Source organism: Acipenser ruthenus, chromosome 17 (genome assembly GCF_902713425.1).
Source record: "Acipenser ruthenus chromosome 17, fAciRut3.2 maternal haplotype, whole genome shotgun sequence".
In the NCBI taxonomy this organism is placed as follows: Eukaryota; Metazoa; Chordata; class Actinopteri; order Acipenseriformes; family Acipenseridae; genus Acipenser; species Acipenser ruthenus.
Window position 1 is genome coordinate 29,101,957 of NC_081205.1, and position 25,625 is coordinate 29,127,581.

At 36.7% G+C, this 25,625-nt stretch overlaps 2 protein-coding genes across 3 annotated transcripts; one reads left to right on the forward strand and one right to left on the reverse strand.

Moving 5' to 3' along the window:
• Positions 1-2,490: 2,490 nt before the first annotated feature.
• Positions 2,491-16,823, reverse strand: LOC117422950 (neuroserpin-like). 2 transcript variants are annotated; one of them, XM_034038206.3, is made up of 9 exons: positions 16,554-16,823; positions 10,588-10,859; positions 9,641-9,871; positions 9,003-9,197; positions 7,674-7,878; positions 6,925-7,022; positions 4,784-4,870; positions 4,548-4,637; positions 2,491-3,170 (listed from the first exon to the last, which is right to left on the reverse strand). In XM_034038206.3, exons 2-9 carry the CDS (start codon positions 10,835-10,837, stop codon positions 3,094-3,096), a joined length of 1,233 nt encoding a protein of 410 aa, XP_033894097.1. In that variant the 5' UTR covers positions 10,838-10,859; positions 16,554-16,823; the 3' UTR covers positions 2,491-3,093. The 2 variants fall into 2 exon arrangements, with proteins under 2 accessions (XP_033894097.1, XP_058846316.1); XM_058990333.1 differs by lacking the exon at positions 16,554-16,823 and adding an exon at positions 11,258-11,385.
• Positions 16,824-16,966: 143 nt separating this feature from the next.
• Positions 16,967-25,416, forward strand: LOC117423017 (programmed cell death protein 10-like). The gene is made up of 9 exons (XM_034038351.3): positions 16,967-17,088; positions 17,254-17,324; positions 18,277-18,482; positions 19,341-19,394; positions 22,631-22,748; positions 23,207-23,333; positions 24,220-24,298; positions 24,456-24,538; positions 24,942-25,416. The coding sequence occupies exons 3-9, from the start codon at positions 18,393-18,395 to the stop codon at positions 25,021-25,023; spliced, it is 633 nt and encodes a 210-aa protein (XP_033894242.1). The 5' UTR covers positions 16,967-17,088; positions 17,254-17,324; positions 18,277-18,392; the 3' UTR covers positions 25,024-25,416.
• Positions 25,417-25,625: the final 209 nt, after the last annotated feature.

Consider the following 25,625-nt stretch of genomic DNA (forward strand, 5'->3'; position numbering starts at 1 on the left):
ACCAACAATAAAACAAATAAACACGTTAAACCGCTGTTTCTGCTGTATTTGTCTTTCAGATTATTTATGAGGACCTCTTGCAATGGTGCTGTCTGCTTTTAATCAGCATAATTGGATTCACATCTGGTAAAGAATCAAATCAGTATTAGTAGGCCAATCCAAAATTCGGCTGTAACTGTATAAAGTGCTCTATATTGAAAACAGTTCAATAACAATTCCCTTTGATCTTCCAGATAATTATTTATATGATTCACCAAATCATAATATGATTTTATTAATAAGCCATTTGGAGGTGGACAGTAGTTGCATGATCACATCTTTCAACAATCATACTAGAGCTATCCCTGACCTAAAATACAAACTTAACAATAAAAATGTACTCCAAAAGAAAGAAATATCGTGGCATGGTAACTTCAACTTCTACACTGAAACAAAAGTAAGATGCAGACTGTTACAAGGCAAAGACTTACAGTGATAATGCGCACCTGATAGTCATTCTTGCCTTTTCATTCCCTCTCGGACAGCACTTTTTGTTCTGTTTCAGACCCTGGACACAACACTTGTGGCCCAGTCCATATAATGAAATCGTACGCAGTACCCGTATAAAAGTTTTCCATACTAAAAGCATAGGTAAGCATGGTAAAGAATAGCAAACTAAGGTAAATGCACAGTATAACCATAGGAAAATCATGGTCAAAGTTAAGGATTAAAGCAAAACTGTACAGTATAATCAAGTATTAAAAAACATTTCTACTGAGTGGAGCTTTCTATCCCAGACAATTATGATAACTTCATATCACTTGCCCTGAATTTAATTTGCAACACAGCAGCTCATTCATTAGAGGAACATTTGGATGCTGTTACTTGAAGTGGAACACTGGTAAAAAAGAAATGTGTTTCAACAACTTAATTGCAGACCTCTTGAAAACGTGAAATGCAAATTACCATTATTCAGCATCGAACTGTGTATGGGAGTAAGCATACTGTCAGTGAAGACAGTATTCTTATTTATGCCAATATAAAGGAAACACCAATAATCAATGTATTATTTTTAGTAAATGCACATGATTTTGTAATTTAACATGTAGAACGAAGAGTATGATATATACCAATATAGCCATGTTAATGAAAGACAGAGGATACACTTCATTCGAACATGGCTCTAGAGGCATGGTAATGCAAACTTATATCCATCCTACATTAGATGCTTTTATTTATATCATTAATTACAATGGGATTTACCTTAAAACGAGAGGTGGATATATATATATATATATATATATATATATATATATATATATATATATATATATATATAAATATAAAAACATTAAACAAGCTTTACATGAGTTCCAATTCATACTGCTTTAGCTAGCTGCAACTACTGTCTTACTGGAAAGAAGACTCCCCAACTGTCTGTGGCCAATGATTGGATTCCAGGTGAAATCCTGGGCTTAGAAGAGGGCAAGTGGTACTTCAGGTCAATCCTGACACTGAACAACACCCAGTTGGCATCTAATGGCTGTTATCCTTCAGGTTGGGGTCAGCTGTGATTAATGAGGTTTCCTATGACACTTGTAATGGTGAAGTCAAATTGCAAGATACTGTACTTGTAGAAAACACTGTACTGTTTTATTGTCAGATCTTCAGGAGGTTGAGGTTAATAATGTATTAATACTTATTTTTAGATGCACACCCCAGGGTTTATTCAGTTGATTATACTGTATATGCAATATAATGCTGCCACTTTAAGTATTATAAAGGCAAAAAAAAAAAAAACCCTAAAGATGCTGGTTTTCACCTAGTCCCCTTCTTTAAATATTTAAAAACAGCAGTAATTTGATTGGCACAATATTACATTTATTGTAGTATGAAATAATAATAATAAACTTCTTTAACATACAGAGTTGGAGAGAAATGACAGCTTTTGCAGTAAAGGAATAAAGAGGTAACACGGTTCAAATCTGCACAAAGCCAGATGGTTATGGATGGAATTTAATTCATGCAAGTCTCAAGCAGAATGGGATAGTTGGGAATATGACTGTGCACAGCAGACACTCTTTTACAAGCAGCTTTGTCTAAGCTCTGATGCCAACAGAGATTGGAAGATATGTTGCACATAATTCATAAAGCATAATGCTTTTACTGATGCAAAAAGATGATTTTCTATATTGGACACTAATATGGTCCTGTGAAACCAGCTGTGCAGTAAATGCAGATATTGCAGGGAGCCTCGTTCAGTTGTTGAGTGATGTATTATTTATGTGAAACGTATCGTAATTGAATTTCATGCTGGGATCCATTAACACTGATATATTCTAAAGATTCAGCAGCTGTTTTACATACCGTAAAATGAAATGCTACTATATCTTGTTTTGGTGTGCACATACCTGCCAAGATTATGTTCTGTATTTGTTTGTTTAGAAAAAGGTTTGTCTTAGATTTTATAAGCCTCTGTAATAACAAATTAAGTGAATATAAATAAAGAGATTTCATGAACCTTAAGACATTTTATTTCTTTAAATAGCTGTACACATTTGCATTCTGTTCTGTACATCGTAACTAGAGTCTAACCATTTCCATGTCAAAAATATGCAGCCCAGATGTTTAAATAATTCATGACACTTCAGCCTTGTGTACACATGCACATTAACAAAATCATAACTGAACCATTAGTAAATTACTTAAAACAGAGTAACACATTTCTGCTAAATTTCTTTTATTTCTCAAGAAATTACAATACTGCACACATCGCTTGGCAATAAATATCTACTGTTTTTTTTTAATATAGAATACAATAGCTAATAGTAAACATGTTATGATTTTATATGTTCATCAAAACCACACTTGTTTTACCAAAGCAGAGCATAAGGCCACATAAAATGAATTATGGAAGAAGCCTTTATAAGTATATGGGAAAAAAAAAAAAAACACACAACATTCAATTTCTGCTATATATTTCAACAGCAATGCAGTACGATAACCACTCTTAATGGCTAAAGCTGTAATATTAAAACACTGGTCTTAAATTATGTTATACAACGGAGCAGTGACTTACAAACCGAATGCCACACTTTGACACGTACAGGTCAATTATAGAGTGTCAAAGTCGTGAACATTTGCATCAATCACCTCAGGGCTCATAACCCTTCCCATGAAAAGGATGGTGCCTGGAAAAAAAAAAAAAGAAGATATATATATTAAGTTCAGGTACAAGCAGCACACAAGGAGGTAGATGCAAGTATAAGTGCCGTGCAAATAACTGCAGATACAAAATTAAAATTGCACTGCACCCTATGCAAGCTTAACAGCAATGCAAATTACTCAACACGCACAAATAACGACCTGCAATTAAGATAATGAGGGTCTCAATGAGCGCATCGGTCTATTTAGTGGCCGCATTTGCAGACCAGAGTACAGAGAGCAGTAGGCACTTTATAACATTTGTGGAGCACGAAAATACAACCCTCCCAAAAAAACAGTATGTCAGACGAAGGTCAGTAAAGTCCTCTTGGTGCATGGAAAACAAAATAAAAGTTTTCTGAGAAGGAGCTGAGAGTCCTTACGGCTGAGGTCACTCCGCATGAAACAGAGTCGTTTGGAAAAGCCTCAGCCAGCATCAGTTATGCTAGTATTCTTAGGAAATTTTACGTATTGGCCTGCCTTTTCAGCATGACATCCAGAAATGTGCCTAGCACTCTGGAAAAGGTGGATTGGGCTGTCCCCAGACATTCCAACTGTGGTATGAAAGGTACCAGAGGCCAAGTAGTGCAGAGAACACAGCACTTTCACATGTGCTGGGATAGCGGTCCCTAGATTGACGCTGGGGTCTAGCTCATCCTCAGTCCAGGTATTAGGTCTAGGATGGCCTGCGGAGTGAGACGGTAATGCTTTAACACCACATCCTTCTGCATCCCATACAAAGTGACCCTGGGATTGAATATGCAGGGTCTTCTTCGTCTTGCCCTTCTCCTCCGAACGTGTTCCTGCCTCTCCTCAACAAGATTCAAGTGTCACAGCATCAGGAAGTGTACCACAGCAGCCATCCTGAAGCCAATGACAGGTCTCTGCAGGTGTGTGCTTTTATACAGCTCTTAATTACTCGCTTCTACAATGGTTTGCACCTTGTGAGAAGAAGTGGAAAGTTTTTGGAGGGTCAGCAATTGCTTAAGTGCAAGGCAAAATCCTTACATCACATTATAATGTTTGCGCCCGCTTAGTATCCATATCGCTCCCACTTGCATGCTCTTTTCTTCATTTGAATGCATTTCAGTATCATTTTAATGGACTAATGATTGCAAAGTGCAAATCTAATAGCGGGTGCACAACGCCAGATGAACACTATTCTTTACATAGTAGCCGCTAAAATCTGACTTTACAGCTTCATGGGGGTTTTGCACCCGCAAATCACTTTGCACTATCCTTCCATCTACCCCAATGTGTACTATTCTCACTAGGCCCTGTTCAAAACAAAGTGTTTGATTTATGCATCTTGCAGTTCACATTGAAGCACACGTGTTGAAAGCAGAAGTTCCAATGCCTCTCACCTGTCTTTCTGTTTCTTACGACGAAGAAGAATGGGTGGTCTGCCATTACTTGTGGATACAGTATTAATGTCCTTGTAAGTGCAATCATCCCTACAAGACAAAAAAGCAGAAACACAATGAAAATTGTTGCTGGAAAGGTAGGTGTTGGAGATCTCTTCTATATGAAATGTATGTTAACTTAAATGCAAGCAATTATGGTTTATACAACGCTGTGGTCTGATTTATGAGAATTGTACCTGAAGCAGCGGCAGCTTCTGCCCCTTCTTCAGTTACTTCGAGATAAGCCTTTTGAACTGCTTTTCCAATGAAGAGATCCTTTCCATCTGGAATACAGGGACAGACATGTAGTACAGTGCATTAAATGCCACTAGGCACAGTAGGAGATACATGGTGCAGTTACAGTGGCTGAAATTGATTTTTCAACATGTTTTAATTAAGCAGTGCCAATAATGAATAATGGGGTACTGATTAGGTAGAGTAGTTAAAAGCCCAAATGCATTGCTATTTATTTTTGTATTAATTACACAGTGTTCTCCTCCCTAACCCCCTCCAACAGCCAAACGTGAACGTGTGATTAATAAACAGGTATTGTACATAATTTCCATAACTTGATACCATTGCATTATTTTATTTTCATTTAACAGGTTTGGGATGTACGTACAGACGTGCTCAAATTTGTTGGTACCCTTACAGCTCATTGAAATAATGCTTCATTCCTCCTGAAAAGTGATGAAATTAAAAGCTATTTTATCATGTATACTTGCATGCCTTTGGTATGTCATAGAATAAAGCAAAGAAGCTGTGAAAAGAGATGAATTATTGCTTATTCTACAAAGATATTCTAAAATGGCCAGGACACATTTGTTGGTACCCCTTAGAAAAGATAATAAATAATTGGATTATAGTGATATTTCAAACTAATTAGTTTCTTTAATTAGTATCACACATGTCTCCAATCTTGTAATCAGTCATTCAGCCTATTTAAATGGAGAAAAGTAGTCACTGTGCTGTTTGGTATCATTGTGTGCACCACACTGAACATGGACCAGAGAAAGCAAAGGAGAGAGTTGTCTGAGGAGATCAGAAAGAAAATAATAGACAAGCATGGTAAAGGTAAAGGCTACAAGACCATCTCCAAGCAGCTTGATGTTCCTGTGACAACAGTTGCAAATATTATAAAGAAGTTCAAGGTCCATGGAACTGTAGCCAACCTCCCTGGGCGCGGCCGCAAGAGGAAAATCGACCCCAGATTGAACAGAAGGATAGTGCGAATGGTAGAAAAAGAACCAAGGATAACTGCCAAAGAGATACAAGCTGAACTCCAAGGTGAAGGTACGTCAGTTTCTGATCGCACCATCCGTCGCTTTTTGAGCAAAAGTGGGCTCCATGGAAGAAGACCCAGGAGGACTCCACTTTTGACAGAAAAACATAAAAAAGCCAGACTGGAATTTGCTAAAATGCATATTGACAAGCCACAATCCTTCTGGGAAAATGTTCTTTGGGCAGATGAGTCAAAACTGGAGCTTTTTGGCAAGTCACATCAGCTCTATGTTCACAGACGAAAAAATGAAGCTTTCAAAGAAAAGAACACCATACCTACAGTGAAACATGGAGGAGGCTCGGTTATGTTTTGGGGCTGCTTTGCTGCTCCTGGCACAGGGTGCCTTGAATCTGTGCAGGGCACTATGAAATCTCAAGACTATCAAGGCATTCTGGAGCGAAACGTACTGCCCAGTGTCAGAAAGCTCTGTCTCAGTCGCAGGTCATGGGTCCTCCAACAGGATAATGACCCAAAAAACACAGCTAAAAGCACCCAAGAATGGATAAGAACAAAACATTGGACTATTCTGAAGTGGCCTTCTATGAGTCCTGATCTGAATCCTATCGAACATCTATGGAAAGAGCTGAAACTTGCAGTCTGGAGAAGGCACCCATCAAACCTGAGACAGCTGGAGCAGTTTGCTCAGGAAGAGTGGGCCAAACTACCTGTTAACAGGTGCAGAAGTCTCATTGAGAGCTACAGAAAACGTTTGATTGCAGTGATTGCCTCTAAAGGTTGTGCAACAAAATATTAGGTTAGGGGTCCCATCATTTTTGTCCATACCATTTTCATTTGTTTTATTATTTACAATATTATGTTGAATAAAAAATCAAAAGCAAAGTCTGATTTCTATTAAATATGGAATAAACAATGGTGGATGCAAATTACTTTTGTCAGTTTCAAGTTATTTCAGAGAAAATTGTGCATTTTTCGTTTTTTGTGGAGGGGTACCAACAAATTTGAGCACGTCTGTATATGAACCTAAACTACAACTGAAAATAAGGTGTTAGAAAAAGTAAAAATGTAATTTAAAAAAGGATTAAAAAAAAGACTTACCAGTCATAGCAGAAAGATCTGCCTCTTTCGTAAACATTTTCTTTACACCAAGATCCTGCAAACTTTCTTTTAAATCAATCTTCTGTTCTATTTTGAACCTGCCAACATAAATCAGCCACTGTGACTCACTAGGTGGAATAAATGCCCTTTATCCAGCACCCTATAGACCTCATTATGCACCCTTAACGTGACTTGCACTAATCACTCCTGCACTCCTACACACACACACATTCTTTTGCCCTTCAGGGGTGCCAATTCTTATCTTTTACATTCCAGTGACAGCTATGACAAGTTTGCAATTCTGGAAGCACCAAAATTAATAAATCTACAGTTACAGCCCAGAAGGACCAGCCTTTCAAGGACTAAGAAACATGATCAGCCTGCTAACATTTTTCATTTTTGAAAACTAGACTATAAGCATCAAAAGTAAAGAAATCTGTTTGTAACATTTTATTATTATTTTTTTTTTTGGAATGTGCATGCATCTTGTTTGAATACAGCGTCTGATTTTAATAGATTGTGAAAAAAAAAACCCATAACATTTGACAGGTAATGAGGTAGACTCAAAACACCTCAGCAAATACACCTTTTTTGTGAAGCTCACTAGAGGAAGCAATGACGCTTGATTATGCCATCTAGTGAGAGTTGAGGGAACTACATCCGACGCCTTTGCACAAGTGGAAACGGTAGTTTTAAAAAAAATAAAAGAAAAAAGAAAAAAAAAGGCATTTCACTGTACTGCATCTCACCTTGGCAAGTACACCTCCACCTTTTGCTTTTTCACAGCACTTGCCCATTCCTCAATGAGTTGGGCTTTAATTATGGGCTCCAGTGTCGCTAAAGGCACTTCTTGCCTGGGTAGAACGATCATCATACTCATCTCCTCTCCTTCATATGGTATCTCCAACACTTGATAAACCCCACCAGCTTCTGAAGTACCATCGCTGAACTCACCTACAGATGGAAGAATATAGACAAGGCCACTTGTTATATCTGCATTTTGCAGGCAACGCTGGGAAATTCATTAAAAGCTTATCTGCTCCAGCCAGGCTTACAGTAACCATGTTCAGCTCGACCTCTCTGTAGGAACTGGATTACTATGTAAGGTAGCTCTCTGTAGGAACTTGATTACTATGCAAGGTTAAGAGGTGTATAAGAACCACACTTGTCTTTGCCTGTCAGCTATCCTTGCCATTAATACCACGGCAGAGATGCAATCAGAAGCCCTGCTGAGTTTCTGAAATAGAGCCGAATTAAAACAGCACAGAATTCTCATCAACAAGTGCGATAGTACTGATCTTGTATTTAAAAAAAAAAAATCTTTAGTTAAAGATATATATATTTTTAACTTAAGATACATTTTATGCACTGGTAATAGTACTGTGTGTCAGTTTGTTTCTTGCCTTTGTTTCACAATAGTAAAATAGTTTTTGCATGAATTTTTTGCTGTGACTGTCTTTGCAAAGGTTCAGATCTGAGCTATCCTAATCACTGGCTAGTTAAATGCCAGACTATGTATCGTGCGACACTGACACAGTCAGTAAACATCCATCTCAAAGTCACAGGCAATGTATTACATATTCAAACATTGGCTATACAGCTCAGCAGGCCGACAGTGTTCAATGGAATTTATTTATGTACTACCTTGCCTTGGTGTCGCTACTAATCATATTAATGACGAACACAGCATCAAAAAGACCACATAGTGACAGCAGCATGGTCCAGAATGCTGCTGTAAAAGTTAGAAGCTAAATTAATCAATCAGAGTTCAGGGACTGTGTTAGAGGAATACAGAATATATGACCAACATTTCAAATGCAGTTTATTCCACAGGGAGTTTTTACAACCGCATACAGGAAAAATAAAAATGTCAGCTGTTCCTAAAGACTGCAGCACCTACATTTTTTAAAGTCGCGGATGCAAAATATAAATAATGCAATAAAGCCATAAACAAATGGAGTGTAAATAAAGTAACATGGAACATGACAGAACTATTAGTACCACGGTCATCTACCGTGTGGCAATGCCCTCTGATGGAGCTTTCTGATTGGTGGATGAAAGTTCTAAGGTCTGCCCACCATAGTAAAAATCTCCCTGTTGGTACATCATGAGAGTCTGCACTTCGTTCCCATCATCTTTAGTGAAGGAGAAGGTGCGTGTGTGCTCTGGGCGGAACTGGTTCTTCCAGTTTCCTCGAAAATAGATGGCATTGATAAGGGCCAGCCGAGAGACGCTGCTGAAGTCATCGGCCGATACAAGATCATGGATTTTGTCTGTGGATAAAAAGACAAAGATGAGTTCATGCAGTATTATTGAAAACGTGCCTTTGCTATCATTTATATTATGTAAAAGTACAGATGCAGCAGCCATGGATAATTTCATTTTTTGGGGGATTTCAATCAAAAACATTAGGGTTTGATATATATTTCAATCTAAACAGCTGTTGATAACGCTACAGTTTGGATCATTAAAATAAGGACTGCGAGTCTCTCTGGTTTATTTACTGTGCGTCTGGAAGTATGTTAAACCCCACAGATGGTCCTATTTTAATGATTGAAACAATGCTGTTATTTTGAGACCCACGTCTATTTACCGTAGATTAAGATTAAGTGAATAGACCCCAATTTCTGTTGTGATTTGCTGGAATCGTTTTTCCACTTGGCAGTTAAATTGACCATTTCCTGCAATTTTTAAATGACAGAATAATAAAACTTACTCTCCGTTTGATTTTCCACCCACTTGTTTATATGATCAGCCACAGCAGCAGACTGACTGAAATCCACAGTTTCAATTTCTGCATGGAAGTATTTCTTCATCATGTGCACGAAGTTTTCATTAAAGTGGACACCGTTTTGTAGAAAGAGCGAGTTGGCCAGTTTAACCACATACGGACTTTCATCTACCATCAAGGACTGAGTGAGATTCTTCAGCAAAAGGAACTCATCCCCTGTATTGTGAACAAGCATATTAACAAAACAGTACATTATATCCATGTATTGGCAAATAAAATAATTTACTATTCAACATTATAAAAGAAACAAAATAGTACCCCCCCCCCCCCCCCCATGAACTTGCATACGATACGTACATATCACATGTGCAACTTAGAACTTTTAAAACTTCTATCTGTTACCATAATAGGATAAAGAAGCTCAGTTTGCATGCCCTGTATTCAGATAGTCTTACACTTCCTACTAGGCCATTTCACCTGGGTAATACAATTGTCCTCTCCCCTTCGATGCCTTCTTACCCTGTCATTAATCCACCAGCAGCTTCCACTAATAATGGACAAGCTCAGCAGTGTCTTTTGACCCCAAAGTGTAATATAACTACCTAAAAGTGAGTCATGCAATTTGACAGCTTTCTTTAAACTTGTAATATTACCACATGTAATTATTTTAAAAATGAAAAAAACAAGCAAACAAAAAAAAAAACACAACATTTGTGCTAGCAGGTACGCTATATTGAGGTACTTCAAGGTATCAATATTTTAAAAAAAAAAGTGAGAAATGCTACTGCTGCCACTTTATTTTCAAACATACTTCCAAATGAAGTCGAATTGAAATAGTACTGTATTGTACGTTTTAGCCTTGGTTTGTGAGCCGAGGGAGAATGACACTGCCAGGCTTACTGGGTCTTATTTATCATTTATACAGTACTCACCGCCCTTCAAGTGGCCATAGCCCATTACTTGTCTTATTTCTTTTAAAGTTGAACCCCGGGCCCCAAGCTCAACCATTCCCAGAGCCACCGCAATGCTTAGCGGGGAATAGATAATATTTTCTTCATTTCCTGCAGACTGCAGTTGGTGGTACAGGTTCACAGAAAACTCTGTAATGGTTTCATCTTGAAAATCAGTTTTCACAGGCAGTGCTTGCAACAAAAGTAGAGGTAAGATTCCAAGCAAAAGCATGACTCGGGAGGCTTTGAATTTTCTAAATAGAACACAAAAACAAAATGAGAAAGGACAGGAAGCGTTATGCAGCAATTCATGAACACATTAATCCTATGTGGAGCACGGTATTTGAACCATGATAAAATGGATCTCTCGCATTGTTGAGGTTAACACAGCTGTACCTTCTACATCTTTGAAGACAGAAATCCAGGCTTCCTCTGCTTACAGGAGGATTAGTGTTATGTGCAAGTCTAAATTAACATTGTAAATGCTTATGTCTTAATTTATTTTAAAAATATGTTATACAACTAACAGTATAGTTTATTTTTTTTATAGCTTACAGTATCTTGATTAAGGAAATATTGATGCAAGAAAAGCATTTTACCACTAGTGTTCCACTGCTACACTGTTGTACAATCAGTTATACGAAGCCTATACCTGATTCCAAGGATGTATACTCAGGGTCCTCAGTGGTGTAGAAAAATGTCAGGCAGTGTTAAAGCTTCACCTGTGAATCCCCTGGTTGTGATATTCCACACAACAGGGCTTAGTTCATTAGGAGGCACACGTTCATTACAAATGCATGAATTGCTTTGTAGTTGATGATGTGCAGCTTTCCTCTTTACTCTGCGTAATGCTCGTCAAGCAAAACATTTGTTCTTTTTTTTGTTTAAAAGCACAAAACCACAGCACTCTGAACAGCTGACCACCACCTGAACTCTCTCTCTCTCTCTCTCTCTCATTAGTTCCATATGGAATCTACTGCGGTTTGGAATATGTGTTCTCTCTTATAACTAGATCAGTTATGAAAGTTCATTGGAAAGGGGTGATTAAAAGATATTCCAGCACAACCATACACTCTTCTTTTTTTTTCAAGCAATACATTTTAGTTAGTGAAACAATGAGGGTTTGCCACACTTTTCCACAAGTTACCATATTTTTTTTTAATGGTTTTTTACTGTGCTTTCACTTTGCTGTATACACAGTTGTGCAAAAGCGTTCTTGAGCTCTTTGTAAATGACAACATGAAATGACTTTGGGAATACCTACCCTGCCCACTGGTAACCTTTACAACATGTTCCGCTTTCTTTTTTTAAAAGGTTGCAAACTGGAAATTAAAACCCAACTGCTCTGTCCCTTTGGCTGAATAAATATACATTCTTAATCCACCATGAGTCAAAAATGATAAGCAGCCTGGCATTTATGTACAAATGTCAAAACTATCAGTTTTCTTCTTTAACTACAAAGGCTAATCGGAGAATGGGACGTGCATACTTCCTATATATTTCTTATTATTATTTAATTAACAAGGATATTTACATCAAATACATTAAATGACATTCCTGTGTCACTCTGCTGCATGATGACCAAGAGCACATGAATCCGGTATCTGTGACAATACAGCATATTTAAATGTTTATGTGAACATCCAGGGCATGAACTGTGGAGCATGATGTCCTTTATCCGAGAGAAAACTAGCAGGTACAATCTATCATGCTAAAATAGCATGGGGAGCAGCCGCTAAACAAAAGCTCCTTTGAGGTATTCATTAGCTTGTGATTTCTCAACGTCTCCTCCATACGAACGATGGTTCTTTGCAGTTACAGCAGTTCTTTTACTGATGCTGGCACATCTCTGTGTAGGACCCAAACACTCTATAAACCTGCTTCTGGAGGTGTAGCAGCTCTGAAATTCCATGGACTGATTAGAAACACAGTTTGGATGTGGCTCCATATACCAAGCATGGACTGACAGTAGTAAACATGGGTAAATCAGGGTTGACCTTTTTGAAGGTCACAGTAGAACCATACAAAAAAAAACAGGTCCTTTCACCATCCCTTGTTTTTTTATTAAACATAAAACTGTGTGTTCTGTTTTCTGTCAGGAACAATTGTAATAAATGTAACCAATATTAAAAGAAGGCCTGTCTCTAGGCTAGTTTGCTGTATGCTGCAGTCGATTTCATGCCCAACTGACAACAACAACGGAACACTACCATATAGAGTTGTCAACTGCAATCAATGCACTATCTGCAGCAAGGGCACAGGATTAACAAGCGTGCAGTTTGTTGAAGGGATTATGCGATAGTCATGGTTTTACTGATGAGACATGTGATGACCTGCCTTTAAACCTCCATGGAGTGCAGAAAGGAATGTGTCTCTGGTATCAAGGTGGTGTTAATTCAAATGACAAGCAGAAACATACAATCGAATAAAAGTCACAGATAAATCCATTTATTTCTGATGGTTGTGAGGCAGTGGAAGAAGGTGTGATATAAAGCCAGTACATTCAATTAAATCTGAAATTGAATTCAGTAATATTATTTCAATTTCTGGGAAAAAACCATTCTGCATCACTCTGCATATAAAACACGCTGCTAAAAAGCTAGTGTATTTCTACAATGCTTAACAATCCCCCTCACATCCTGCTTGGGAAATAGACAGTACTGTCATTGATGAATCTTGCCTCATCTCTGCCAATCCATCACCTCAATTAGATATTGTATCATACTGCCTAGCACAGAGAATAGGTTTTAATTGGGCATGTTCCTGCACAGGATTGTCCTAGGCAGACCAGAAATGATTACGTTACATTACGATTTCATTTCAGATGTTCATTCTGGCTTGTCTATCAGAATTACAGTGGATTACAGCATTCTCCATTCTTCTTACTTTCAATTTAATCACTGCACACTGTTACTTAGACACCGACTGAATAATAAAGATCACATTGCATCTGTTTAGGAATCCCTTTCCATTAGCATTGCATGACATTTTCATTGCATCTGCATTGCGTCTGTAATTACATATACAGCAGTAACAAGTATGATGTAACTTTGGGGACATACAGAGCACTGGCTTTCAGAATAGAATCTGAATGATTTAGCATACATAACAAAAGACTGTTGGAATGACTGATCTCCCAGTTTAAGACATTAAGGTTTAGGGATTTTGGCCTGCCTCACTGTGGAGTGTTTACCATTCTGCCTTTACTATGGTGGCAGGCTAGAAGAACCACCAATGCTGTAGCGTTCTGAAGAGGTGTTTTAATTACCTCTTGGCCTGCCTCTGTGACCCTGTCATCAGCTCAGTTATAATAACCCATGCCACTCCCACCCACCAGCCCTTTATACAAACAACATGCCCAAACTATGCTCCCCACCTCAAGAAATTGTTATGCAAATAGAATGCCTGACAATTATTCTAAATATTAAAAGCTGCAGATAACCTTCATTCACAATGATCAAGACAACATCTCACAGACTTTTACGGAAGGCTGATAGTAGGTGCTTAGTTGGCAGTTGCTTCCATAACCAAGAAGTTTCTGATGGCCCTTTGTGTTTAGTTTTGGGAAATCAATTTTGAATGATGTAAATGACCAATTAACAAACCATACTGTACCTGACTTGCAGATTTGTGCTTACTCTAGCTGTTCATTGATATTACAATGACTATTTATGCTTGTCCCGTTCAAATCCTCCCACACAGATTCTCTACTCCATTGCTATAGATAATCACTGGACTCCCAGTACCTGCAACTTCTGAAAACCAGAATGCAAAACAGCCTAGAGAATGCCTTATTCATGAACTATGACAATCAAGATTGCAGACTGTAGCACAAAAAACTGCTAAGCATCTGTGTTTATTAATTCACTAGAGAAACAAGCAGAATATCAACTATTTTTATCCTTTTAAAAATGCGCAAAGAAAAAAAAAATGTGCAGAGCGCATAAATTACAATAGTTACAGTTCTTTAGACAGCAAAGTATGCACCACGTGGGCTTAACTTTTAGAAGTCTGTCAAATGTTTTTGCTCAGTAAAAAGAGCATTTCTATATTTTGTCATTTTTGTTAGAATTATGTTGTATTTGTAATTGGCAACACCCCTCAGCTGAAATTATATAATATAACATATAATCTCTCAAGAAAATACATTTTAGAATCACTGTTGAGTACTGTGGCTTAAAGGAGAATTGGTTGTATTCAGACTACAAACACTGTTTTAGTGAATCATTTTACCTGTATCTTACTTTAATCATTTCATTTAAGGAAGTACAAACTTGTTTGGGAGCTGTTCAATTCCTGGGCACATGCACAATACAAGCAGCAGCTTTTTTGTTCTCGATTAAACATCACATGTTTTATGATTACAAACATAATGAAGTGTGTGTTTTTCATTCATGTTTTTGTTATTTTATGTTTTTTCTGTTAGAAATGCACACACACTAATAAATAATATATATATATTACACACACCCTTTTTTTGTATGGCCTGTTAAGTCTACATCCGTGCTCTGTCAGCTGTGGTAGGGGCCACCTATACAAACATTTACCACAGTAAAAGCACAGCAAAGTGTAATAAAAGCATAGTGAAAACAGGCTAAAGCCCAGACAGGTATGATGAACATTTTAAAACATGGCAAACCATCCAAAACTATGGTAAATGTATAGTAATCACAGTAAAACTGAAATTACTGTACAAATTTACTGCTGCAAAGGGCACTCCCTTCAGAGCTGTCACTTTACAATCCAGGGGAATACTGGCACTGCCTGGAAACTGTACAGACTGCAGTTCAGATTGAAAGCATTTGGATGCAATGGCTGTGTGTCTCCTGTGCCAAGTTTGATACAAATCAAGGCTCAAAATACTGAGAACATTTGTTAACTGGGCAGAAAACAATTATTTTAATTAAAGTACTGTAGTACTAGCACTCGCTGAATATTATTAACCAAAGTAATTTAAGCAATACAGATATATTTTAAATCAATAGGATGGTAAAATAATACATTAGCATGGTGGTCAAATACTACTGATGATCAGATCAGCTACATGAACTACTACTTTCGAAGATCAAGTTGAATACATCATTAGGGCATTTTTCTTTCATCACACACATATTACTTGATACCATATCTACCGCCTCCAGCAATACAAAGAGCACAACAACATAAATGGTAGTGCACGAGAAGTATTTTGCACATGTTTAAATATGAACGGATACAGTGCTTTCTCGGGTAAATATCAATATACAGTAATTAACTGTAAAAAAAAAAAAAAATCTCTGTACAAGCTGTAGCACAACATGATAATCCTGTACTACTGTAGTACCTGGAAAACAAATGATCTGTATTAAAAACATTTTATTTTAGAGCATACATTCTCATTTTGAAAAGGCTTAGTCTACAAAAAAAAAAAAAAAAAAAAAAAAAAGAATTGTTCAATTTCTCAAAATCCAACAAACCGTATTTCAAGTTAGCCAATTATGTGTGATCCATTACTATTAATCCTACTGTACTACGATTATTACGTGTTGGATTTGCTAGCAACAAAAGCAAATTTTATCACAGCTGTCATATGACAGCTGGTGAAGGACCCCACACCAGCACTTAAAATAGGACTACAACTACGAGTAATAATACACATGGTATATTAGCACAACTATAGTATGCATACACATTGCATATAAAATCAGTACTTGAAGTGAACACACGAAGTTTTCCCACGGGACACAAGACAAACAACGCTACTTGGCTCACCGTCAGTTTCTTTAGCAACTGCGAAAAAAACACTTATGCATCATACACTGCTGTACAATAAAAATAAGATTCCTAATATATTGCAATCCAGACTGTCGTAGAAAGTTATCCTTACAATAAAGGATGCATGCACATTATCATTTAGGCACAAGCATATATCGTCTTATAATATAATGTATTAAAATCTCATTCCTTACCAGGTGCTAGTTCTCCCCTCTCTGCAGAATTCTTTTCACTGGTCCGACGCCGCGGCAGGTAGAGCTATGTGTACGGCAGACTGCCCACCTCCCTTCCGATTGGCTCTTTTCAGTGTTCTCTAATCCAAGCATATTACAATCCTAAAACAGTTTTTCTTCTTCGTGTCAGCATTTTAAGATATTGCAGTTAGTCTTGGACAATCAATAGGCACTATGTGATCCATTTTTGGTAAAGAAATTACATGTATTTTACCAATATAAAAGCCCTTTTTATTCAATAAACATTTGTAGTTCTTTGACTGCAACGCGTATACCCGTTTGAGTTTTAACAGGGAACTCAAAAGACTACAATTCCTAATTAGAAGGATGTGACCTCTTGGGTAGTGGATGCTGATTGGTTGCTATACACAATACCTCGCCTTAACTCTCTGCGCAGCTGTTTAATACAGACAACTTCCGTTAAAAAAAAATAAAAAAAGAAAACCGTAAGGAAGACTTTTCGGATTTCGGTTAGTGGAAACTGAAAGGGAAACAGGTATGTATGATAAACACGGTTGTATTACATTATACATTTTTAAATGTAAGTATATAGCAGTTGTGTCTAGCACAACAAGGATCAAACAGATGCGATTAAACGACTCCTCTTATAAATTGTAATATTACTATTAGCTCATACTGTTTGTTCCATGTTTCCTAATAGTACAACTAGTTACGGCAGAGGTTTTGCGCAGCCTTCTCGTGAAGCAAGAGGTGCAAGTGAAGAAATATACGGTGAGAATTGCAGAATAGGGCCTCATTCTGGCCTGTTCGTTGTTGTTGTTGTTGTGGTGGTGGTGGTGGTTGTTGTTGGTACGGAACGGAACTCGGTTACAAATGTGTCCGACGACCAAGCCCTGTCAGCCGGCGGCTAAGCCGCACCTGCTGCTGCTGTTGTTGCAGCAGAAATATTATCTACCGCACAGGCCTCGGTGTACAAGGAAGTAAGTGTTTTTACTATTTATTTGAAAGTATTAACAGCGTTTCCGGATATATAAAGCTACCATATCTGCTAGTTTGTCAATGTATTCGTCATTTTAAAGTTTTGAATCTCCAAACAGGATATAGGGTACCATACTATTGGAATGGTTTACACATTTTTTTTTTCAAGATTTTGTCCAACACTGGACCAAGGCAATTCTGAAGCAATACCTCATCAATAATACAAGTAGACGTTCGACTACATATCTGATTATGTAGTTGTTAAAAATAATATACCGATATACTGCAGTTTTGGAATTAGTGTAGCCATATGTATTTTCTATAGCCTATATACCGTTCAAAGCAATAGGTAACTTGAGTAAACGAAGTACAGTATGATTTAAATGTTAAACATATTGTATTTGTAAAGCTTGAGACACTGAACTTCAGCTTCTATCTATCTATCTATCTATCTATCTATCTATCTATCTATCTATCTATCTATCTATCTATCTATCTATCTATCTATCTATCTATATATATATATATATATATATATATATATATATATATATATATATATATATATAAATAAACATATCTAATTTTTTTTATAGGTAGCCTAGTTGTAAAGCATTTCATTTCAAATTGAAAATGTAAGTTGAATATGATTATTTGTGTATTGCAGTCAGATTAATATTGTCTTGGATGGATGGATTACTAATTTTCAGTATCTAAACCTAACTTAGTTTTCTTACTTTTTCAGGAAAGCTGCATTGTTTGCACGTGTACGTTTTCTTGGACTATCATAGTAACAGTGCAGTGAATGAAGTGTTACCTGCTTCTGTAGCACTTTCACCAAAAGTGGGCCTTTGGACGACGATGACAATGGAAGAGTTGAAGAATGAAGCTGAGACAACTTCAGTGGTTTCCATGCCGCTGTATGCAGTCATGTACCCAGTCTTCAATGAGGTATCTGATTTTTAAATTGTTCTTAAATTGAGAAAACTTTGCAGCTTGTCGGGAAATCTTTTTGTAATTGTATATGAATCAAAATATATTCTAGAATGTAACCTATTTAATTTACAATACATTCTAAAGCTGTTTTGTAAGTGTAACCAACTTGCTTAGGTGATTCAGGTTGTCTGCTATATGAACTGCCCACCACAGGGTGGTGGGCAGTTCATATAGCAGTGGGTGTGGGGGATAGCGTAGATGGTGCTGGTAGTAGCAACTTGGTTATACAATTTTAATGCAACTAGGTGCTCAACAGTTGTTTTTAGCCTCATAGGAATATAATATATAGTTCTCTTTTGAAAATATATTTAAATGAGGTATGTTCTACTTTAGTTAGAAAGTTTTACATAGGTCTGAGAGAAATGGCTCTACATACACTTTTTTTTTTTTTTTAAGTAACTGCTCTAAATGCAAGCCTGACTTTGGCATAGTTAACAGATCTGATTCGGTTGACTTTTGTAATGCAAATTAATTGGCTGTCTGCTTTGATCATCAGTGTCCTATATTTGAGCAGCATAGCAATGTGCTAATCCAGGTATTTATATTCCCAAGTTTGAAGCCAAAATGAATTTCCTTGCTAGAAAAATATGGGCACCCATAAATAAGTTGTATGTTCTGTATTGTATTCTTTATCTTATGAGTTGACTTACAATGGTTACGAAATAAAGTACAGTCTTGTACAGCAGGTTTTATAGTAAAGTTAATATTGCTGGAAATTGTAAGCCTATTTTGCAAGCTTTTTGAAGTGTTTTTCATTAGGTTTAAATCCGAACCCCAATTGCCTACTTTCTGTATCTCTGATATTTATTGCAGCTGGAGCGAGTAAATTTATCGGCAGCACAGACTCTGAGGGCAGCCTTCATTAAAGTAAGTGACTAATTTACTGTAATGTATTTTAAACATGTTCGACCAAAAACAAAATCTAATATCATTTTAAGATTGTATAACATTTCTAGCTTCTGATGATGATTTTTCTTTTTAGTAGCCTTTGAGCTGCATTGTGTAATGTGCTTCTCAAAGAATTCAGGGGGTTATTGGTTACTGTGGCTTTAAAAAAAAAAAAATTATAAAATGTCTTCAAAAGTAGCATGTGCAAAAAGTTTATGTCAAGTTGTATATATACACATACATACATATACACTACTGTTCAAAAGTTTGGGGTCACTTAGAAATTTCCTTGTTTTCCATGAAAACATACATGAAATGAGTTTGAATAGGAAATATAGTCATTAACAAGGTTAGAAATAATGATTTTTAATTGAAATAATAATTGTGTCCTTCAAACTTTGCTTTCGTCAAAGAATCCTCCATTTGCAGCAATTACAGCCTTGCAGACCTTTGGCATTCTAGTTGTCAATTTGTTGAGGTAATCTGAAAAGATTTCACCCCATGCTTCCTGAAGCACCTCCCACAAGTTGGGTTGGATTGGCTTGCTGGGCACTTCTTACGTACCATACGGTCAAGCTGCTCCCACAACAGCCTTCATTTCTCAGAACAAGAATAGACTGACGAGTTTCAGAAGAAAGTTCTTTGTTTCTGGCCATTTTGGGCCTGTAATCGAACCCACAATTGCTGATGCTCCAGATACTCAACTAGTGTATAGAAGGCCAGTTTTATTGCTTCTTTAATCAGCACAACAGTTTTCAGCTGTGCTAACATAATTGCAAAAGGGTTTTCTAATGATCAATTAGCCTTTTAAAATGATAAACTTGGATTAGCAAACACAACGTGTCATTGCAACACAGGACTGATGGTTGCTGATAATGGGCCTCTGTACGCCTATGTAGATATTCCATTACAAATCGGCCGTTTCCAGCTACAATAGTCATTTACAACATTAACAATGTCTACACTGTATTTCTGATCAATTTGATGTTATTTTAATGGACAAAAAAATTGCTTTTCTTTCGAAAACAAGGACATTTCTAAGTGACCCCAAACTTTTGAACGGTAGTGTGTATATACACACACACACACACACACACGCACGCAGAGTCTAACTTCAGTATAACGAACACCCCTGGCACCTGGAGAAATGTTTGTTATATCAGGTTGTTCACTATAATAGGGTTTTTCAATTTGCTGTATCAGAATAATGAAGAAACACACAAATTGAGTTGAACATCTTTATACACTATACAGTAGTTCTTTTAAGACAACTTCACATTGATCAAGATTTAAACTGTATCTAAAAAAAAAAAAACAGTAAAGAAAAAAATGAGTACACTTACTTGCTGAATACAGTAATTACATGCCCTTTTCTCTTAAAACATATCCAGCGTAGATTGCTTCGTATTTTTTGTGCTTTTCTCAATGCACATTGTTTCAATCTTGTTACCTCCTCACCCCTGTTGCCATGGTTGCAGTTTGTGAGAAGATGGCAATGGTTGCATATGTCGCACATGATTCACGCTACAATAGGTTATCTATGAATCCGCCTTATCTTTGAGTTAGCCTACCAAGGTCTTTGTTTTCACTGAGGGAAAAACACTTTCACACTGGAGAAAGTTCAGTGTCAGTCTCTACCGAAATAATTTTATCCGGGTACATTTTGTAAAAGTGGTCGTTCAAATATGGCTAATTTCCATTAAAAAAAAATTGGTTCTTGCTGCTTGGATCGTTCAAGGGGGTTTGTTATAGTGAAGTTAGACTGTAGAGATACTGTATAGTAAACCAATCGTTTTAAGGTACTGGAGATTATATGAGCTCTTACGGTAGATCCATGGTAAAATGTATGTGGAAAGTAGAGGTGCACCGATAAAGATGTCAGAAGTATTACTTTTCAGGTTACAAAATTCGGTCAAACTTGAATTTGTTACTTAACAAAAGACGGCACAGTAATCGGTTTCTGCTTCAAAATGCTGCAGAATACACCCGCAACCAATGCAGATTAAGCAAGATAAACAAAAATTACAAAAGGTCATTTTGAAGTACATTGTGTAAATAATAATAATATTTTTAACTAGAACTGCCAGGCAGTTTTATGGCTTCCAAGCTCAGTACCAGTTGGACATTTTGGCAAGCTGTAGCATTGCAGCACAATTGTCAGCAACAGATCAGTTTTATGGAGCAGTTTCAATTACCTCATGGTGCTTTATAACTTTAAACACCGTAGTAACCATGACCCTATCTAGACACTGTAAGGAGCTGTAAGTTCATTTTATATTTAACCTTAAGGAGAGATCAAAGGTCATGATCAAAGTAATTTTTGAATAGAGCATATATGGATTCCTAAATGTGTTGTATAGTTATCATAACCCTATGTGCACTGTAAGGAGTTAGAATCTAGTTTTACATTTGTATTGACACTGGAGGGATGATGCTTGTCAACTTTGGAGTTAATCAACTAAACCGTGTTCAACTGAAGCGGTTTTAAACTTAAGAATGAAACGTAGGTCTGGCCGCCATCTTGTTTTACAAAAGGACACCATTTTGCCATATTTGAATTCCATTGTCCCCAGGATGACTCCTACCAAGTTAGGAGTTAGTTGGTTAAACGGTTTGCAAATGGAAGCAGTTTGATGTTTGGGCATTTTTTTGGCAAATTTGGTAGTAGCCATTTTGATGGTATAATTCATCGCAACTTCTGCTTCACAAACTTGAAGCAGGTTTGGTTGCTGATGACATGCAAAGTTTCAGATCAGTCGGTTCACCGGTTCCCAAGATGATTTTGAAAGGTTTTTCCAAAATATGCGTTGGGCCGCCACCTTGGACTGTGATACTTGCCAAGTTTCATGTTGATTGGTTACACAGGGTGCGAACAGGAGCAGTTTAAAGTTTCGGGAGGAAAAACGACAATAATAATAAAACAATTACAATAACAATAGGCTTCCCAAGCCAGCTTGGAAGCCTAATAATAATAACTTAAACCATAAATGTTATTTGGGATTCAACCAACCTGTGTTGACTGTTTTTTTTTTTTTTTTTTTTTTTTTTTTTTTTATATCGGTGCCATGCAGACAGGCTACCGATTATCGGTGCGCCCCTAGTGGAAATTTTAGTGGAAATAAATCGCCTGCATACCACACTTCATGAGTCTTTTTACTTATGTCTTGCTTCTTCAATATGGGATGAAAGTGACATGTTTTGTTATTGACTCTCAGGCTGAAAAGGAGAACCCAGGTCTTACACAGGATATTATTGTGAAAATTCTAGAGAAGAAAAATGTGGAGGTGAACTTCACTGAATCTCTACTGCGCATGGCTGCTGATGATGTTGAAGGTTTGTGCTCTGCTTCTTATATGGATTTTGTTGCATGCATGCAAGGCTGTAACTTGCAGTGTCTCTAGATGTAGACTTTGTGTAGAACTGCACAGATGGCGCTATTTCTCCATAAATGGTGGCTGCTTGAAAAAGTAAAAGAAAAAAAGGGTGTTAAATGCAGCATTTGCCAGTTGTGTCGTAGTTACTAAAACAGCCACTTTAAAAAATAAATATATATAAAAAAAATAAAACGGATGGCATCTTTTATAATATTTTGTTGTATATCAATTGTGTATGACCAACTGTAAGTTGGGAAAGTAATATGGCTGACTTCATAGGAATTGGATTATCAGTCCACAGCAAATGGATTTCTTGCATTTTAAGTTTTTGTACCTTATATTTAGTGGGCAAGCTTTTGAGCTTGGCCTGAATGTTGGAGTAACTTAATTTAACATTACCTGTGTGTTCCATTCTAGAATACATGATTGACAGGTCAGAACAAGAGTTCCAGGACCTGAATGAAAAGGCACGAGCACTGAAACAGATTCTCAGCAAAATACCCGATGAGATTAATGACAGAGTCAGATTTCTCCAGACAATCAAGTAAGTATTGATTTTAAGCCTTGTGCTTGCATAAGACATTTGTCATTTTATTATTATTTTTTTTAAAGATATTGATCATTCTTAGCCTGCACTTGTGAGATTTTTTTTCTTGGCTTTAAATAAAGCCGTTATACAACAATCCTATTTACTTCAGTAGTTTTGTTTTTAAAGATTTCTTTGTATTTGTCAGTTTTACAGAGCTGCTGATGTGAAACATATTATTATTATTATTATTTTTTTTTTAAAAACATGTTGCATGTAATGTTTCTTCCCACAGATAGTCCTGGTATTAATTTTGACGGTTGAGTACACATTAGTTTGTACAGGGACTACATTAATACAGTAATACCATTTAGCACCTTAGAGCTTAATTACCCAACTTTTTATAATAATTCAGTTTTGCAGTGGCTTCTGTATTATAACATGAGGTTTCTTGCTCTTAAAATGCAGATGAGTTTGGCACAGCCATAAGATAGTCATTCCAGCTCAAGAGGAGCAAATTCTGGGAAGGTGTTTCATTTTAAAGTCTGTTTCAAGGGCTTAAAAATATGAATTGATGTTGAACAACCCCCTAGTTCTCTTGAGCTTGAATAACCCACTATGAGTGGAGTACTGGTTAGGGCTCTGGACTCTTGACCGGAGGGGTGTTGGTTCAGTTCCAGGTTGGGGACACTGCTGCTGTACCCTTGAGCAAGGTACTTTTACCTAGATTGCTCCAGTAAAAACCCAACTGTATAAATGGGTAACTGTATGTAAAAATAATGTGATATCTTGTAACAATTGTAAGTCGCCCTGGATAAGGGCACCTGCTAAGAAATTCATAATAATAAGTCTTTTGGTCTTTAGAATAGTGCACTGTATAATTAAATGTATATTTTCTCTGCAGAGACATTGCAAGTGCAATAAAAGAACTTCTTGACACTGTGAACAATGTCTTTAAGAAATATCAGTATCAAAATCGCAGGGTAAGTATAGCTGATACTTAACCGTGTCAATAGATTGAAATGCTGTTTAAATAGGATTCTTCTTTAGATTTGAAGAAATGAAAACAACTGCAATGCAGCATTCTCACAAGCTGCTGATGTAATGAGTTATTTTTTTATTTTATTTTTTATATAAAAGGCACTTGAACACCAAAAGAAGGAGTTTGTAAAGTACTCCAAGAGCTTCAGTGATACACTGAAGACCTATTTCAAAGATGGAAAGTAAGTTCTGGTATTTCTCTTGCTTTTGAAATGTAGGCGTTCCATGTGTCTGCGGTGGTCTCACATCTGTGTGGCACATAGTGTCGCCAAGTCACAGAACACAGCCTCCTTGCTGAGGTAGTGGTATTCCTAATATTTTAATTCTCAGAATTATTAGAGTATATACACAATTAAATAGACAGTTACAATTCTGTTCTGACTGAGAATTAACCACATTTCTGAGTTACTGAATTACAAAATAAGGGGGCACAGTATAATAATTTAAAGAGAACTAAGAGTGAAAAGAACTTTCCTGACCATACTTAGACTAGAGCCTATAAACAGTATAATCATTAGTCTTTACAGTGTGACCTTCTCTGAAGGGCCTAACATTTGACTGACACTATTGCTTTTCTTTTTATAGGGCAATAAATGTGTTTGTGAGTGCCAACCGACTAATCCATCAAACCAACTTGATACTGCAGACCTTCAAAACTGTTGCCTAGAAGCTTCAATTGTTAGGGTGTAATTTTTAATGTTGGATAGGACAACCTTTATATGTAAAGTTTTGAACTGTAATAATTTATAAGTCTTGCTTCAAGACCTGAAGCAGGATGTCGAATGGAAATCTTGCCAGCTTCCACCATATTTTTGTAAGACTTTATTCTAGCATAATCATGATCTCACAATGAAGATTCTGCATCACTTTTGCTATTACTATCATTCTATCTAAAAGAAAGCCAAAAGATTTTGCGCCTTAATGTGTTATGTAACATTCCTTATATGAAGTGTAAATATTGGTATTCTGTTTCTGACATTAACTTGAAGAAGAAATGCAAGTTATGTATTTAACAATATTTGGTGGCAAATGTTCAATAAATAGTTTACATATGTTAAAATGTGTAATTTGTTTTTTGACAATCCAGGGGTTCTCTTATGTGACTGGTTAATATAATTAAGCGGTTCATTCTGCCCTATTTGGGTGGTTTCCAGACCCCATTTAGCATTAATCATTGACAGCTGATGCATTAGGTAAGGAACTGTAGTCCAAGATTAATGCCAATTGTGGATTGTAAATCTAGATTATTGTGTTTAACGTTCCAATGTT